At 41.9% G+C, this 18,938-nt stretch overlaps 1 protein-coding gene across 2 annotated transcripts in view; it reads right to left on the bottom strand.

Annotated features, from left to right (window-relative positions):
* Positions 1-18,938, bottom strand: part of CEP85L (centrosomal protein 85L) — a 157,556-nt gene that overhangs the window by 16,234 nt on the left and 122,384 nt on the right. For both annotated transcript variants that reach the window (XM_009944863.2, XM_075414158.1), the window contains exons 4-5: positions 16,099-16,220; positions 836-953 (exon numbers count right to left, since the gene is read on the bottom strand). In XM_009944863.2, coding sequence (XP_009943165.1) covers positions 836-953; positions 16,099-16,220 — 240 coding nt within the window. The remainder of the gene's footprint in view (positions 1-835; positions 954-16,098; positions 16,221-18,938) is intronic.

Below are 18,938 nucleotides of genomic sequence, written 5' to 3'. Positions count from 1 at the left end.
GCTGAGATCCCGGTATAGTGTCGGTGACAGAAAAAGAAAAGGTAATAAAAGGGGGACAGAAAAGCTATTTCTCTGCATATCTACCTTTAACGCTCTCTTTCTGCACTGCCTTTTAGTGTCTTTTAGATATGCTGAGGTCTGGAGATGGAATTTGTGTGCTACAACAGGGCAGCAGCAACAGTCCTCAAACCGATCTGCATTTCACAGTCAGCCAGTGCTACCTCCTCCTTACACTTTCTGATATTTGTGCTAGTTAGATAAAAACTAGGACAGGTATACCTAAAATACCACCACACATTCCCTTTCAGACTAAGTGTTCCCTAGGAGTACTAATCCATATCCTTTTCAGGTGCCTTGCGCGCAGGTATTCCACCAGTCTGCCTTCTCACATACCTTCCATCTATTCCACTGATACAATCTAACCACTCCTTTGGTTAGTGCCTCCTCCTCCTCTTCAGAAAACCTTCCATCAGTTGTTTTCAGATACTGTCTTAGTGAACTACTTTATCTCCTGCCATCTTCCTGTATAACTGTGCTCCTTACATGCTGTCAAACCCTTGTTCTTACAGCGTCACAATTCCTCACTCTTACTCCATTTTTATTAGATTTCAAAACAAGTATGTACACCATGTTCATGTAACTTAGATTTCTGCAAATGTAAGGTAAACTACAACACTTCGAGGGTATTCTCTATGCAATTTACAGCTACTCAATTAACAACCATGACTAATCACAAAAGGTCTACATTTCGGCCTGCAATAAATTGTGAATTTGCTTTCAGGTGTCAGCTACTGGGCAATGGAAAGCTTTGCGAAAAGAAAAATATCCATCCTACCTGCAAATTAGCCATGTAAGGTTCTTCGCAGTTCACAAGATGGTTCAGTCTTGCATGTTGAGCTCTTAACTCATTCTCTCTAATCTTCTGATGTAAATTGTTAATCTGCTGCTTTTGCCTGTAATACACAGATTTTATTTGAAAAGAAAGGGAATGGAACAGAGATTAAAAAACACAGATCTTAAGACTTACACTGAATAATACTGTAACAATGCTAGTCGACTATCCCGGATCTACATCAGCTGTGGGCTTTTCCCCACTACAGCCAGACTGCAACCAGTCTTAATTACCACGAAAACTGGAATCTTGTCAGGATACGAGCTATTAAACTCTGCTTGCCATGTAACTTTCACTTCAGCATACCCCAAAGCGTCTGCGTTCAACTGGCAGTAATAAGCAAATCTTGCAGAAATATGATTTGAAAACTCTATCAGTTTTGGTTGAGGGAGGCTTCTGTTGTCATTTGCTCCTAGGGCCAGAAGTAAAAGCAGGAGAAAGTATACAGAAAGCAGAATGAAACCAAACCAAACTCACACCTTCACTTGGACTTGTTATGCTCAGTCCCTCTCTCTTTGCCAGAGCTGACTTTTGACACAGGTTAAAGAGATTTACAAATCAAGGGGAGCAGAAAGAACTTAAGAAGAAAAAGTCATTACATAAGAGAGTCATCATGGCTTTCCCGCAAGGTCTTTCTTTCTGCTTTGCTTAAGACTTTCTCAGTCAACCGCTTTACGTAAGATGCACCCTAGAGTAAAATACCCCACTGCATACTAAACCAGAATTAACCTCTTACACCAATCGCTTGGCCAGTGTACAGCAGAAACAGTATCACTATTATATCACTATTTAATTATATCACAACTTATATCACTGTTTAAACCATGACTGCATTTGAACTAGCACGACTGCAGAGCAAATACAAGCCAGGTCTCAGCCCCAGCCCACATCAGAGCCTCACGAGGGGTGCTGCACTTGCCATGGAGCAATGGGCACCCCAACAACTGACTCCAGAACGGGGTTGTCAGCACCCATCAGAAACACAAACAGCAACCTCCCCAATAAACTTGAAAACAATTTTGTGCATGCTTTTAATTTCCCTTTTGTCTTCTTTTTTTATACTAGGACGTATTTGCATGCAAGCATGAAACTGTTTCTCAAAGCTTCACTCTAAGCACGCAGCGTGACTGGCTTTTCTGGAAATGATGATGCTGAACCAAGATGACTAAATCCAATCTTAAAAGGAGATTAACAGCAAACACAGGATAACTTCAAGGGAGAAGACCTGCCTGTGCAAACACTGGAAAAGCAAATCCTCTAAAAGTACAGAAAAAGGTCAAAGTTGGGGTTTTTTTGTTTTGTTTTTTTTTTTAAATTTGGAGAGGGTTGTGTTTAGGAAGAGCATCTCAGAAACACTATCATGAGTACACAAAATATCTATTATATAGTCTGTAACACAAAAGATGTTTTAGTTAAAGAGATGCCAACCACAAATTTTAAGAGGAAAAATAAGATGCGAAAACCCAATTAAAGGGAATATTTTAGCCATGTACATTCCTCTAGCTAGTCATCAGCCAACTGTATCCCAATTATATGGTTTACAAGTGGAATTTAAAATCTCAAAAACAGTGAATATATTGGAAGCTAAATTTTTAAGCTACACACATTGCAGAAGACATGATGCTTGTCTATAGAACATCTTTATATTTCCCTATTTTCATAACTACAAAGAATAGCAATGAATGGAAAAACAGTATAAACAAGTTGGAATTTGGTCATACCCTAGAACAATTAATTCAATGCAATCTATAAAAACAGAGCAACTGAATGCATTTCCTTGACTCCATAGCAAGTCTTAAAAATATCTGTGTCACCACAGGTGATTTTGAGGCTTCCAACTTCCATTCCACTATCTAGATAGAACAAGCTTCTACAAATATAAAAGGAGTATGTAACACTGGAAGACTTTGTATAGTTCTGGTTAGCATCTGTACAGTGGCACTACAGACAAAAAAGCTTCAGACTTCTTTTGGAAGAAGCAGATTAGAAGACTATGTAAAAGAATACGCTCTTGACTTGCAACAGACCTTGTATGAGCCCAAGAGCTTTCATAATCATATGAGAAAATATAAAGCCTTGACGACTTCTGTGCATGCTTAGTCACAGATAACAAAATTATTTAGTACAAGTTGTCTTCATCTACGAACAGAAGTAATTTTTCATTTTTTATCACCTTATTACTTTGTAGACAGATCTATTAAAATATCTTTGTCCTATGTGTTTTAATATTATTTACCCATTTGTCATGTATGTGATTTTCTGTTTGTGGTTGATTGTTTCTTAGCAGTGCCTTTCTTCACAGGCACAATTTCAATAACCTGAACTAAACACTACAGCCTGGAGTAAATGTTTTAAAATATTTTTGAACTTCCAATGTAGTTTGAACTACATTACCATACTTCCCTTCATAATCCTTTCCCTACCCTACCAAATCCCTGCAGGAAAAATAGTGAGACAGATTAATCCATGACGAAACAGAGCTGCGCTAGCACAGAGTGTAACTCGCTTACTTCTTTTCACTCTGCAAAGCACGAAACTCTCCACAGTTATAAAATCTTGCCAACAAAACACACCGTAAAAATGTTTTAAGGCTGTGTAGATCTTGCACAACTTCGCATAACCACCTCTCTGAAAGTGTCATTAACCTCACGGCACCCAGAAACAAAAATTCTGAAAAGAGCCCAGCAGTCACAAGCAGAACGGAAGATAAACACCATAGAAACATACTTGCTATTTACATACAATCCTATAAGTCTTCGGAGACTTCATACCAGATGCATTTTATCACTGATGTTCTCATATTCTAAGACAGTTTTAATCCTGTGTTAGCCCACAGCTGTTACTATTAATCTGCTGCATAACCACAGGCTGTGAGCTTTATTTAAAGGGAGCGTAGAAAAGTTCAAATGCTCTCACAAACACAGCTCGCATACTGCAGCGGGAACACTGTCTCCAGAAGCCTTCCCGTTACCAATCAATCATCCCAGCACTTCCAAAGAACCCATAACAACCTCCAGCATTTAGGTGCTTTCAAAATTCTGCTCAGATACATGGCAACTGCCACTCTGGGTAGGCCCAAATCAGATGTAAATAACCCTGAAACTGAAGGATTTTACTTTCTAGGCAGCAACACTACTCTCGCCTTGGATCAGCTATAAGGTTTACAACCTCGTGCACATCCTCCGTGCTCACAGAGGGTCAGACTAGACTGAAATTCTGTAACTGTTGTGACCAATGTCAGCAAAATCTCCTCCACTCTTCCCTTTCTCTGATCAGCTGCTAACACCCTCAAGTCTCCCCAAGGGTTTATTTTTTTTCCTATTAAAAAAAAAAAAAATTAAATTCACTGTTTTTATTTTTTTGCCAGAGACGCTAGAGTTAGGCAGCTACACTGCATGACTTGGACCTACTCCTTTTCCTGCAACTTTTAACACAGGGATTTCCAATCACTCCGTCTTACACAGGACTGCAGGCTCCAGACATCGAGCTCCTCAACCTTTCATGATTCCAGAAGCCACCCACGTAGGGGTGGGTGCAGGCTGTGGCCTAAGGTCAAGCCATGGGAGAATGTGACAGGAGCCCACCCTCGAGACTCATATTTATGGAAACTAGACTGTAGCTCACACAACCAGGTTCAATGAAAATACTGTACCTATGTACCATGGAAACTACCCTTCTTCACAAATTCCCTGGTTTCCTTCCACGAGTAAGTGTTACAATTCTATGTTGGTGGCAAAGTAAGAGTTATTGGCATATTATGTGAATGTCACAGCCCTTCTAAGATGGTTTCATTCAGCTCCTTTGTCCAAAGAGTAAATACTCTTCTTTCACTCCAAGTGTCTGTCTTGACAAGTCCCTTTCTGTTACACTCCGACTTAAGGAGAAGCGAAAAGAAGGCAATATACCCTGCTCTGAAGTCTGCTCTGAAGTCCTCAATCCACCAAAGGGACTCAGAGGGGACAAAAGTTTGCTTTACAAAAAGAAAGGGGGAGTGGGGGGGAAGTCACAACAGGTAGGAATGAAAAACAACCTTTTTGGGAGGGACATTCAACAGTGTTCTGTATTTAAAATGATGTTTCAGAAGAAAGTGTCATTGAAAGACATATAAACTCTAACTCTTCTATCTAATCAGTTAATAGAAACTTGACACTAATAACACTGTTTTCACAAACACCTCTGGCACAAACCTATCCAGCTGTCCCTAAAGGTATAATATTGACTCCAAGAATGGGAGGTAGCAGCGCAGAAGCAAAAAGATTAAAAAAACCCAAACCTGAAAGTCCTTTTAAACTAGAAGATTCACCAGTACACAGAAGACGACTGCAGTCACCCACAGAAGAGTTCTGCAGTGAAGACACTGAAGACATTGCCTTGTATATTTCTTCAGATATGATGATTTTAAAGCTTTTTTTCTCAGAAGCAATCTGCTTGTTGTATTTTCATTATCATCAATATTGTTTTTCAAAAAATTCACTGGCATGCTGGACTATGCTTTTTCATCTGATTTTTTGAACATCCAACCATAATTTATAAATATCCTGAGATGAAATCCTCCCTGTGCTGCTCCCAGGTACATTCTTTCCAAGGGAACACAGCTGAAGTGACAGGTCCAATCTTCAAAAAGGGCAAGAAGGAGGACCCAGGGAACTACAGGCCGGTCAGCCTCACCTCCATCCCGGGAAGGGTGATGGAGCAGCTTATCCTGGAGGCCATCATCAAGCAAGTGGAAGAAAAGGAGGTTATCAGGAGTAGTCAGCATGGATTCACCAAGGGGAAATCATGCCTGACCAATCTAATAGCTTTCTACGATGGCATGACTGGCTGGGTAGACGAAGGGAGAGCCGTGGATGTTGTCTACCTAGACTTCAGCAAGGCTTTCAACACTGTCTCCCATAATATCCTCCTAGGGAAGCTCAGGAAGTCTGGGCTGGATGAGTGGTCGGTGAAGTGGATTGAGAACTGGCTCAATGGCAGAACTCAGAGGGTTGTCATCAGCGGCGCTGAGTCCAGTTGGAGGCTGGTAACTAGTGGTGTCCCTCAGAGGTCAGTACTGGGCCCAGTCTTGTTTAACTTCTTCATCAACGACCTGGATGAAGAGTTAGAATGTACCCTCAGCAAGTTTGCTGATGACACCAAACTGGGAGGTGTGGTAGACACACCGGAAGGCTGTGCTGCCATTCAGCGTGACCTGGATAGGCTGGAAAGTTGGGCAGAGAGGAACCTGATGAGGTTTAACAAAGGCAAATGCAGGCTCCTGCACCTGGGGAGGAACAACCCCATGCAGCAGTACAGGCTTGGGGTGGACCTGCTGGAGAGCAGCTCTGTGGAGAGGGACCTGGGTGTCCTGGTGGACGACAGGTTAACCATGAGCCAGCAGTGTGCCCTGGCTGCCAAGAAAGCTAATGGGATCCTGGGGTGCATCAAGAAGAGTGTGGCCAGCAGGACGAGGGCGGTCCTCCTTCCCCTTTACACTGCCCTGGTGAGGCCTCATCTGGAGTACTGTGTCCAGTTCTGGGCTCCCCAGTTCAAGAAAGATGAGGAGCTACTGGAGAGAGTCCAGCGGAGGGCTACGAGGATGGTGAGGGGCCTGGAGCATCTCCCCTACGAGGAGAGGCTGAGGGAGCTGGGCTTGTTCAGCCTGAAGAAGAGAAGGCTGCGAGGGGACCTAATAAATGTTTATAAATATCTGAAGGGTGGGTGTCAGGAGGATGGGACCAAGCTCTTTTCAGTGGTGCCCAGTGACAGGACAAGGGGCAATGGGCACAAACTGAGGCACAGGAAGTTCTGTCTGAACATGAGGAAGAACTTCTTCCCTCTGAGGGTGACGGAGCACTGGAACAGGCTGCCCAGGGAGGTTGTGGAGTCTCCTTCTCTGCAGATATTCAAGACCCGCCTGGACAAGATCCTGTGCAGCCTGCTGTAGGTGACCCTGCTTCGGCAGGAGGGTTGGACTAGATGACCCACAGAGGTCCCTTCCAACCCCGACCATTCTGTGATTCTGTGATTCTGTTACCCAACATACTTGACTCACGTGGTGGCTACACGCTCTACAGTCCCCTATAACCAGCTCTTTTGTCCCAATTCCCACATTTGTTATTATTTACATGCTAGTTGGATTATTTATGGAAAACCCTACTGTTTTCACAAAGCAATGACTTTGGCTTACTTCCAGGTCTTGTCAAACGCACACATCTTTTGCTCTCTTTCTTCCATTTCCTCAGACATTCTTTATTTTTGTAAACAAGATTTCCAGCCTTCAGTCATGTTTCACTATCGCAGATCAATGACACTTTGTGAGGAACGAAATGTTAAAAACCTGTCATGGCAGACGGCACCCTTCTCTCGCCTCTCCCACAATTACCAACTATTGTCCTCACACGAACCGCTGGCATTAGAGATGAGGTGACCTAAGGTGTTGATTCAGCATAACTATTTTTCTGGCGTTTAAGGAGAGTAGTTCTCCTTACCTGGCTTCCTCCCTGACACAGATAGCTTCATTCCCACACAGTCACCGCTGTGCTGGGCCCAACAACTTAAATCAAGCCAAAGTATGTCAATCATCAGGAAGCTGAAAGCCCACACTCAGAGGACTGAAGCTCATGAAGTGACGTACGCCAGCATGGTTCTGGCAGGTCTCTGCCAGCATCCCTTGCTATAGAAGAAAGCAAAAGCCCTTGATCCTGAATCTCACTATGTTTGGGCAGAAAGGCAATACTAAGCATCAAGCAACTGCGAAAAGTGGTTCACTAAATTTGGTTCAAACTGCTCTCTTTCTGATGGCAAGGGGATGGGGGACAAAAGTAAACCCCACAATACTTTCAGCCAGTTCTGCACCTAAGGAGAAAATCACTCTTTTAAAGCCCTTGCAAATGGCAAAACAGCCCACCAACTATCCTTTTCGCTTGTAATGACCAGTAGCATGCCCACACATCAAGTAACTAACTCTACTAACTCTAGCTTGCCTAAAGCAAGCTCTCTGGAGAGAGTCCAGCGGAGGGCCACAAAGATGATGAGGGGACTGGAGCATCTCCACTACGAGGAAAGGCTGAGGGAGCTGGGCTTGTTCAGCCTGAAGAAGAGAAGGCTGAGAGGGGACCTTCTAAATGCCTACAAATATCTCAAGGGCGGGTGTCAGGAGGATGGGGCCAGACTCTTTTCAGTGGTGCCCAGCGACAGGACAAGGGGCAATGGGCACAAACTAAAGCACGGGAAGTTCCAGCTGAACATGAGGAAGAACTTCTTCCCTCTGAGGGTGACAGAGCACTGGAACAGGCTGCCCAGGGAGGCTGTGGAGTCTCCTTCTCTGCAGATATTCAAGACCCGCCTGGACGAGGTCCTGTGCAGCCTTCTGTAGGTGACCCTGCTTTGGCAGGGGGGTTGGACCAGATGATCCGCAGAGATCCCTTCCAACCCCGACCATTCTGTGATTCTGTAAAGCCAGGTCTGTAAATACGCAGCTCACTTTAAGTTGGTATATGCAGATGACAAGAAGAAAATGCATTAACACTGTGCTGCCCTGTCTGTTTGGGGAGAGGCTATCAGTGTCCCTCCTGTGCCCTGGACATCAGCTTCCAGAACCTCACTGGACCACGGCCCCCTGCCCACCCCGTCACGCTGCCTGGGAACCCCTGGCCCTCATGGGGCTGGAAGGGAGAGAGCAGAGAAGTTACTGGCGCTGAAGGAGCTGTAGGGTAAAAAATCAGGGACAATCTTGTGGTAATGTGAACAATGCTGGTCCTGAGCAAAACTGTGGGGCTGGTCCCTGGAGCTGGGGCCCTAGGATGATGCTGAAGGTGAGGGACCAACTAGGGAGAGCTGGTGAGGAGGACAGGCAAGAGTCTCCTTGCCCTCCATGGCACACCATGGGTGCCACCCAGCCAAGCTGCAACAGCTGGAGCAGGGGCCTCTGCTGTGGCCCACCCCAGCATCACTGTGCCATCAAGAGAGTTAATGCTCTTCTGAACATCAGCGAAGGGAGAAAGACAGCCAAATACTGGCCACTGATAAGAGCATCACCTCACTGGGACATTTGTATTTAAAGGTCAGACTCAAAATACACTTACAGGCAGGTTAGGGAGTGACCAAAAGAGGCTTCATGTTTGCATTACATTATGGGTCTGCTAAATTTGCCATCTTTCCACTCACAAACAGTAAGGGGCTGCTTCTGGTGGTGCATATTCCCCATGTCACCATTCTCTGGAGACAAACATGAGGAAGACAACATGCTGGGCTCCATGACTTGGCAACCAAGATCCCCCATTCTGGATGACTTCTCACTTACAAAGCTAGCTAGAATCCAGAGGAAAACTACTGGTGCCACCTGACACTAACTGGATCCATTTAAATGAGCAAAAAGAAAGTTACAGCCATAAGAGTGAAGTATCAATGGGGCAGGCAGCAGACCTCGATTTTGATTCATTTGTAGTTCTGTCCTCTAGCTCAGACAACCGCCTTCGAAAGCTCAAGTCAGCACAACGGGCATGGGACAGCAGAGAACAGAATTCAGCTGAACATGCACAAGCCCGGACTGTCTTCAGAGACCAGCATTAATAATGAACTGCTTAATATACAAATTGCTCTGTGTATGTCTCAGAAACATTACTGTACAGACAGTACAACATAACTGACATTCACACCATTTTCTCATATTCACACAGGACAAGTGCACTGCAGACATACGCTTACACAGACACTCCTATATGCATTTGTCTGGAAATAAACCACATTTTCTTCAACCTGGGACCAATTAATCTGTTCTCTATAAATCCATCTCACCCCCACTTACTCTAATATGAAAGAGCCTTTAGAAACCCACGTCTGCCAGAGAAGCATTACCTTCCCTCAACTTTTAAGAGGCTTAAATTAGCGTAAATCTAAATCCTACACTACGTCAAGATATGGGTCCAGTATCATCAAACATTTCAGGGACTTTAGGAGAGAGCTTCCTCAACCACAGAAAGGACACTAGTAACTTCATAATAAATCAAATGACAATTGATGCTTACCTTCCGAAGTCACGAGTTAACGAGGAACAGTTGCTTTAGGTGAAAATGCCTGAGCAGATTTCCTCAGAATTGGGATACAAAGTAAAATATAGTATGGAACCTTCTGTATTACAAATATAATTTATTCCACACCACAGTTGTAGGTATGCTGCTTTGTTTTGTTGCTTAAGAAGCCGGATACTGATTTTTATATCCCTTTGTTTTAAAGGCATGATCTCTTGGGACCACAAGTCCAAATGTGCAGCGTACTGATAAAGAAAGAGATCAGTAGTAAACAAAGTCCTAAAAAAAATATGAATACATTTTTGCTAATTTGGAAGATAATGCCAAAGAACTCCAACACCAGCAAAGCTCATGAGAAAAGATGATCGCAAATTTCCTATGCAATAAAGTCTGGGGTTTTGATGAAATTAAGAGCCTGCAGTTCAAAGTGAATACTACCTGTCCACCAGTCACAGGAGAACTTGTCTTGAAGAGAAGATGGGAACACTGCCTCTGGGAATCAAGATGTGATCTCTGTTCTGGATGGACTGTTGTTTTTTAAACGACTTTTCAGAACTGCATAGAAGTTTGAAATGCTAGCCTGACCCACAGGAGGTAAGCAGTGCTGAAGCAAGGCAGGCATGGGTACACTCAACAACTGTACTCTACTTTTTCTAATGCTCTGGGCCACTTAGTGAAGGTGCTGTGAGGCACCAGTGGGACAGACACGACTGTCTGCTCTGACAGAGGACTGCGCCTTCCCTCCCATTGTGGGAGGTTTTCAACTTCCACAGTCTAAAAATATTTAAATCTACAGAATAGAAAACAGCTCAGCACCAGTTCCACAGAAAAGCCTCTGGGATTGCAGCTGATCAAAACTACACAACGTGGTACTGCCAGAAGCAAGCACTACACAAGCACGGTGTGCGACAGATGAGCGCTCAGCTGGAGGGAGGCGTCGGCTGCTGGCTGGGACACTTCAGGGAAGAGGTACTAACCAGCTGGAGAGACCTCAAGGAATAAGAAAAGCTACCAGAGGTCTAGAAAACATGACCTAGGAGGAAAGACTAAGTCATATTAGGAAAAGTTTTCTAATGTTTCAGCTAACTAATCAGCAAACTGTCCAACCCAGAAAGGTTGTGGAACATCCACTATCGCAGATTGCAATTGCATAGACACCTACCAGGAGTGACACCACTACAGCTTGTCCTCCCTAGGGCCCGACAGATAGGTCAGCTAGGTCCTTTCTACCCTTGCATTCTCTCACTATTGCCAAGATTTAGGTTATTATGAGGAAACTCATTTTAACACATTCCGTTTCATTGATATTACTAGTATTCACCTCTGAACAGGTGAACTTTTAAAACTGCTAAAGTAATTACTCTGTAACAAAATCTTCCTCAAAGTTTACCAGCCCAAGACACAAGTGCCTTAACCACAAGTTACCTGGGTGATTGTTGATAACAGAAAAAGATGAATGCATGTTTTTCAAGCTATCATTGCATGCAAAGAATATTTTACACAACAAGACACTCTGAGGAGGTTCCTCACAGTGTTACTCCCTGCACAGGGCTCCCAGCTATACACGCATGTGCTCGGACCTAAGGTGGCATAAAGCTTCAAAGCTTCCTCAAAAATGACATCAAATTATCACTCAAGTGGATATGCTAATGCTGCAGATCTTTACAGACCATCCCAACCCAAGAGAACTATAGCTTTATGCTAGCAGTAACATGAGCACTATCAGAGCACATAATAGTTTGATGTCAACCGAATGTAAATGTTATTACGTCCTGAGGAATGACAGCTATTCACTAAAATTATACTTCTGTATCTACCTTTCCTTAAAAAGCTGTTCAAATGCCCTTAAGCTCTCTGGAAGAGAACACTGCTTGCACAGTGTTATTCGCAGCAGCTTATGTCATATGCTCAGATATTTGGCATTTATTCACGTACCCCCTACAAGCAATCCCTGCCAAACACACAGAGCCAGGACCACACCAGATACATCTACAGTGGCTGGCCAGTCTCAAGAGACATTTGCAATTGTACCAAACACTGTAATTTCGGTGTTGTGAATGTACTGAATAGAGGAGCAACACACAGAATTAAAATGTGATGCTGTAATCTGCCAAACCAATACAAACACTGTTGGCTCCCTCTGGTGCTAAATATAACGTAGTGTTCCATACTGAACCACCAGAGAAGTAAGGCAGTGCAATGATATAATCCGATTATTTTGTACAGTAGGTGACAGACATTCTAGTAATAAGTGTTACAGTGGCAGATTTGCTCTTACATACAAAATCCTTAAGTTCTTATTCACAGCCTGTACCAACAGCTCATGTGGAGAAAACACGACACACACCTTTAAGAAGTGCCATTATGATCCCGTGCACACACGCGTGTCAGGCTCCCTTCCCCACGCCACGTTTTCGCTTCCCAAAAGTACGGTCTCCATCCCATTTTTTAAGAGCAGACTTAACAATTTCAGGCTTTAATTCATTAAATTGGCATTGATTCCTAGAGTACTTTTAAAAAACCAAACCAAACCAAAACCACTTTTAAATCCACCCATTTAAGCTTCTCTGTTCATTTAAACTCTAAAATCTGCATTTGTTATGCCAAACAGGCTACACAAATCAAATAGATTTTAACTAATCTACTACTAAATCTGCTGTTGAACACAGTGTATAGAATAAAAATCAATCCACTTGTTCTATTCACAGATGCAAGTGACTCTCTGGGTTTTCAAAAGTTCTGTTCACGTCTTTGAATGTCCAGTGACACACCAGACTACCCAAGTATGACGACTTACAGTGTAAACACTATTCCCTGAATCGTTTTTCACGACTATTTGAAACTTGCTTGCAGCTATTCCAAACTGTTAGATTTCCAATGCAAAACAAGGAAGTTTAATAATCTAATCCGGAAGGGCTGGAGTTTTGTTGCCCTTTTATCATTGTGTGGGAAGAAGGGAAGCAGGCAGCAGGTTTCTTTTTCCTCCCCCTCCTCCCTTTTTTAACAAGGTAGAATGGCTTAAGGATACTGCCCCGTACAGAGCCTCTGTTTCTCACTAAGAGATTTAAGCACCGCTATGCAGAACAAGGTGTAGGGTGCGCAGTGATGCTAATGTCCTGAACCTCCTGGATTAGCAGGGCCCCCTGTGCAATTCCCATCAGAAGCGGGTTTAACCTTAAAAAAACGTGGGTAATGACTCTGTGTTTGAAAGGGAGGTTGGTGACAAGGGAAAGAGCTTGTTTTCATCCAGCTTTTCCTTGTACCTGTCAGCAGCAAACAGCTGGGTCTGGAGCACCATGCTGGCTGCTCTCCCGCTTCTCTGGTTTCCAGACAGCACAGGGTTAACCCATCTCTCCCAAGCTTCTGTCCCCCCAGAATTAAACAAGTCTTGCTGGCACCCTCCAGCTGCCAGTTTGTAAATTCAGCATGAGACAGGACTTGATGACACAGCACCTTTTAAAAGTCTGCGAGAACCACAGGTACGAAGGGCCTTCTCGGCAATCAACTATTACCAAACCTCAGTCAACAAAAGAATTCCTCCTCCACTTCCTGAAAGAACAGATTCTGTAATTTAACTACCACCATCTTGAATCCTAATTAACCACACTTTACAAACTTTATATATATTTATTTTAGGTCACTATTCCCAAGTAAATTCATATTCTGAAAAGAAGTTTAAAATAATCTCAGGAAGACCAGGAGCTGGAAGACTTAGGTTTACTCCCAAACATCACCTTGACTCTCAGTGCGAGGCCTTGCATCCCCACGTGTTGAACATGGATAACATCAAATTTTTGCTTAGTGCTGCTCTGTGCCTTGAAAAGAGGTATCGTTTACACTGAAGTCTTGTTAATATCCCATCTAATACAAAATAACACCACTGCTTTATAATGGTTTTGTATTGCTAGGATTTTGGACAGCAGCTATGTACCATTTTCTCTATGAGTGAACCCGAAATTATTTTTATTTGTCATAGAAAACACTTCCTCTTCTTAAAACAGGAAAAAATAATCTGTTGCAAAATCTAAATATGCAACATCACTTTGTTCTAATTTTAAATGATACAAACCATCTATTGTAAATAATTTTATTTAATTTTAAAATAATAACTTTTAAGGAAAATATTTTGCCCAAATGGAGGCTCATCATTCAAAAAAGAGCCTTTTCTCTGAAGTATTGTTGTACTGCACCTTCATAATTTACAACACGCTTAAATGTAACACCAAGTGTCTACTTAAAGGAAATGACTGTAACATCACTAAGTGGTCTTTGTTTCGCTTCAATAGCTTCCAGAGTGTATTTTGCCTTTCCAGCTGAATGAAGAGGAATCTCAACTGACTTCTGGTCAGAAATCCAGAAAGAACTGTATTCACTACCATTAAGTCACACGAAAGTACGCCTTGTACAAAAAGAACCACCAGCACACTGCCACTGGATATCAAGAAACAGCTTTTCTTCCTCGACATGGACAGTATCAAGTTATGTTATCAGGCAACTAGGTTAGAAACTGTCACTTCAGAAAATTCACCCTTGACTGTAAACACATTTCCAGTGTGAGAAGAGTAACGTGAACTGCCTTCTTAGTTGCCATTGTACAACCAGCCTTCACGGAGAGTGCCGAGGATTACGTGCTCAGCAGGGGCACATAGACAGCCCCTCGCCATCACGGGCAACGTACTTACACATGCTGCCGAGAGCTCGGGCCCTGAGAGGGGGGCTGCAGGTTATACAGCATTACTACTGATACAGCAAGCCTGAAAAACACACTGTAATTTAGACAGTCTTTTAGCAGCTGATCAAAAGGCTCTGACAGAGGAGATCTAAGCGACAGTTATGCATGTTTCCATTTTAATTGCTTATGCCATTGGGAGGTCACCACCTCCGCAGGATCGCTGGCAGAGGGGATGGCGTGCCCCTGCCCCGGCTGCCGCAGTCCGTACCTTTGCGAACCCTCTTCAGCTGCAGAGGCTGTAAATGCACACTAACGTGCCACATCACACTGGGGAAGCTGATGCCAACCTCCACCTCTACCAGCAGAGGTACTGGCCAGATGGCTAGGTGACAGAAACACCCTAAGCCACTGCAGTTTCTTGCTCTTTTGCAATAGAGGAAGAAGCAGATCTTGCACAAGCGTAATTCTCCTGGTCCCAAAGTAAATTATGCCCAAATTGTCTATCTCAACCCATTAAGAGAGAGGAACTGCCAGATGAAATATAAAAACATTCATAATGGATGCCTGACATTCCTGTGATCAACACACATCTGCTTTACACAGTTCTCCTCATGCTGTGGAGCAACCTATCAATAAGAGGGCACAACTATTTCAGGATCAGAACAACCACTCCTCTTTGAGCCATGAGCCAAGAGTTTATTATTAAAACACAGACTAAGCCAAATGATAATTATATCAAATATAAAAATGCCCTTCTTAAATGTCCTGCATCCAAACTCTGCAGCTCCCAATGACATCTGCTAATTTAGTGTAAGCTTCACTAAGCTCAAGCCCTTTATTAAAAGCACATTTTCCTCATTAAGGCTTCATTTTATGCAAACATCAAGAACTCCAGAAATTACTCCAGATACACTAGAAACCCAACAGCAGTGAGTTGCTGCCAAGGCCTATTTCAGATTGATAGCAATTCTAATAAGAATTGATATATTTGCTGACACATAGATCCTGGATTTAACATTTTATTATCTGAATACTTTGTCTGAGCATTTGAATAGGATTTTACCACTGAATGTTACTGCAAAGGCCAATTTCTCAAAGCTTTATCAACTGGCTTCAAATATACTGCATTTCTGTTCTTGTTATAGAAAAGCAAATCAGTGCAACACAGTTTAACAACTTTCATGTTGCAAGTCACTTCCAAGACCTGTACAAGCAGAAAGACGTTTGATACAAACCCCCAAACTGGTAAGAAGCCAAGATGGGAAAGCTGACAGCAGAACTGGCTGTTGGTCTCACTCTCCCTTTTCCACTGCAGAGGTATTAAACCCCTAAGTAAATTTCCAACTCTGTAAAGCAGCCAGTCTTCTCTCCTAGAAAGGATTAGCTCCCACATAGTTGTGCATAAATATTTGCTGGTCTGGAACCTAACAACTTCACTGAGTAAGCAGCTCTCCTGAAAGTCAGTTTCTACACCATAGCTTTTACATCATCTAATCTAATCAGTGCAGCAGGAGCAGATTACTCACCGATCGATCACGATCTCTTTCTGTCTTAGCAGCCCCTCTTTAATTTTCATCAGAGATTCCCAGTTGCTGAAGTCTTGATAGCTGGTAGCTGGGTAACTTTGACGAGATGTTCCTGTTGGAACCTGCATAAAATAATTGTAGCATTAGCCTCCAAAACAGTAGAGGTAAATAATATCCTAGATATTAGGGCATTTACAAAGCGGTTTGCTGTTTCAGAAACCTAACAAATTGTCTTTCTGCTGAATTCAGATTTGCTTTGTATCAAAGAATCAGACTTATAAACAAGTTTCTTGAAACAAACTTCAGTCCAGTGTTAGTGATTTAAAATGTATTTTATCATTTCTCTACTACAGAATTCATAGGTCTGAAAGCAGTTTGAGATGAAAAGCTCATTTAGAATTTAAGTACATAATTAAGACAAACGCCACAAAATGTTCATATCCTGCTGCAATTCTTGTAGTACTACAAAAGAGAGAGCTTGATAGCTTTAGCCCTGCTGATAACTGCAGGTAACGGTTACCATTCCTTTTACTTGACTCCCACCTGTAACGTTAGCACAAAGAGAAATTACCCTAGACGTGTGTGGATTTAAAATATAGAATATGGGAATATAATGCTGGTTAAATTCTAGTGTTTCCAAGAATAAAAGTTTCACAAGTAACAGGTTTCAGGCTTTGCATTCATCTTCACAAAAGCCACGCTATGTTTCTCACAACAGCTGAGGATGACAGTAGAACTGAACACGAACCAACAACATTATGGTCTGGAAGAAAAGTAAACAACTAACAGGGATGTTTTATGAAGAACATTTTTATACTCAGGATATAAAAAGTATTACAAATATTTGCATCAGGAATTCACATAAGGGAAGGTTTAAGGTAGAAATTCTGTTATTGGACTGAGGGATCTCAGCATCGGCTGCCATGAGGTATTATCTAATCTTCCACCAGTGTCTTAGTAACTCAAAAAAAAAAAAAAAAAAAAAAATCTTTTTATTTTCTGGGAGGAAGAGAGCAGAAGGGAAAACAAAGTGAATATGTGCCTTTTTTTAAAAAAAAAAGTTTAAATAAATTTTAGGATATTTTCACTTTTATTGCCTTAAAATATCTTAAATTTTATTTGAAATTACAATAAACTGTATTAAGATCAAGACGTATTATCAACAATTAGAATCAGGTAAACAATTGTCCGGCAGTCCATGCTTCTGGTCAAAGCTTTACTGTGAATTGTAACACTGAATGGAGAGAGCTCATTGCCTAAATCCCCATACCATGAGGTGCTGAAGCCAGGAACCAACTCCTGACAGCTGTGGTGTCTTCTGTAGGTTGAAAAGTATTTTTTCCCATTTAATCCAATTCAGTTCTATCCCTAGCTTGTCTGATGATAAAATGGACAAAAACACGTTTTCTTTCTTCTAATTTGTAACTTAAAACTAGACATGAGATGACAAGACTTACTAGTTCTAAAATCTTTCAAGGCTCTCACCTCCTCCCTCTCCGCCCCAAGTCCAATTCATCTGCTTCAGGGAATATTTCCTTTGCTTAATAAACTGGACAGCTTCAATATTAAAATTAGTTATGAATGATTCAAAAAAACCCATCAACAATTCCACACATTAAACAGTTCATGCCAATTTCTGGCCAACACCACACTGAAAATGTTGACTGTGTTCCCTGCCAGTTAATATCAAATATTGTATATTCACTGAAAAGACCATATTGACTGGATAAACAGAGCTTTTTGAGGAAAAGTAAAATGTGAAATAATATTAAAATCAAATTTTCTCTTAAAATGATTCACTGATTTATGGCTATGGTTAACATTTCTTACCCCATGCTCATTCACGATTACATCTCACAAGCAATAAAACACAGAAAACATTTGAAAATTCTCTCAGTTGTGCACCTAAAAGAAGTTCCTCATACAGCTCCTTACTGAAGCATATCCTAGGTTTGAAAGTTTTGTGGGAATAAAATTTGTCACATCTGCAACTTCTAATAAGTCAGTCCATTAAACCTATGCTTGCTCAAGTAAGTTATGTTAAAGATGGCACTGCACTCTAATGAAAGCCAAGGAATGGCAAAGCTAAGTGCTGCTTGGATTAAGATCCACCACCCATTTTTTAACATTTGCGATAGATTTAACAGTTGTCTTGCTTCATTTTTCATGCACAATGATCAATATTAGCATTAAGAAAATCCTAAACTGGTGATATCATCTTGACTTTTTTTGGTTTGGGCAGTGGTCTAATGGAACTTAGGAAAGATACCAAGTCATGATTCTTCCTGTAAGTAATATATGTGCAGAGTCTTTATGGATCAATGAATCTAAAATTAATTTTGCCTTGGTCACACAATCTAGACCAGATAACTTCAAAGTCATCTTGGGTGCTTACAGAATACCTCAGGATTGTCACATTTTGTTCTGTATTACAGTTATCCACGTGACTGGCTGAATTCAGAGGCATCAGCACAAAACTATTTCAGCGAAAATCTTTCTTAGTCACACATGCCATGTCAGGCAGTGTAAAGTGACAGCATCAGGAACTATCACCGTACTTTGTGTCATGAAATTTTTTCCTTTGCTTCTCCCACTACAGTGCTGAAAAATCCTTTTCTAAATCCACCTCAATACCATTACGCTGTAGTCAAAAGAAGAGAACAAAACAGTTCTTAACGCAGTTGGGATTAGATCCTCACTTTTCAATACCAGAAATTCCATCTCTACCCAAAAGAAACAACTCACAAGGGTTTGACATGATAAACAGGAAATATATCGGTTTATAAAACCAAATCAACTCATTGATTGAGCAAGATGAGTTTTACCTTTAAGACTGAGCT

This window comes from Opisthocomus hoazin, chromosome 2 (genome assembly GCF_030867145.1).
Source record: "Opisthocomus hoazin isolate bOpiHoa1 chromosome 2, bOpiHoa1.hap1, whole genome shotgun sequence".
Lineage (NCBI taxonomy): Eukaryota > Metazoa > Chordata > Aves > Opisthocomiformes > Opisthocomidae > Opisthocomus > Opisthocomus hoazin.
This window is presented reverse-complemented; position numbering and strand designations above follow the sequence as displayed.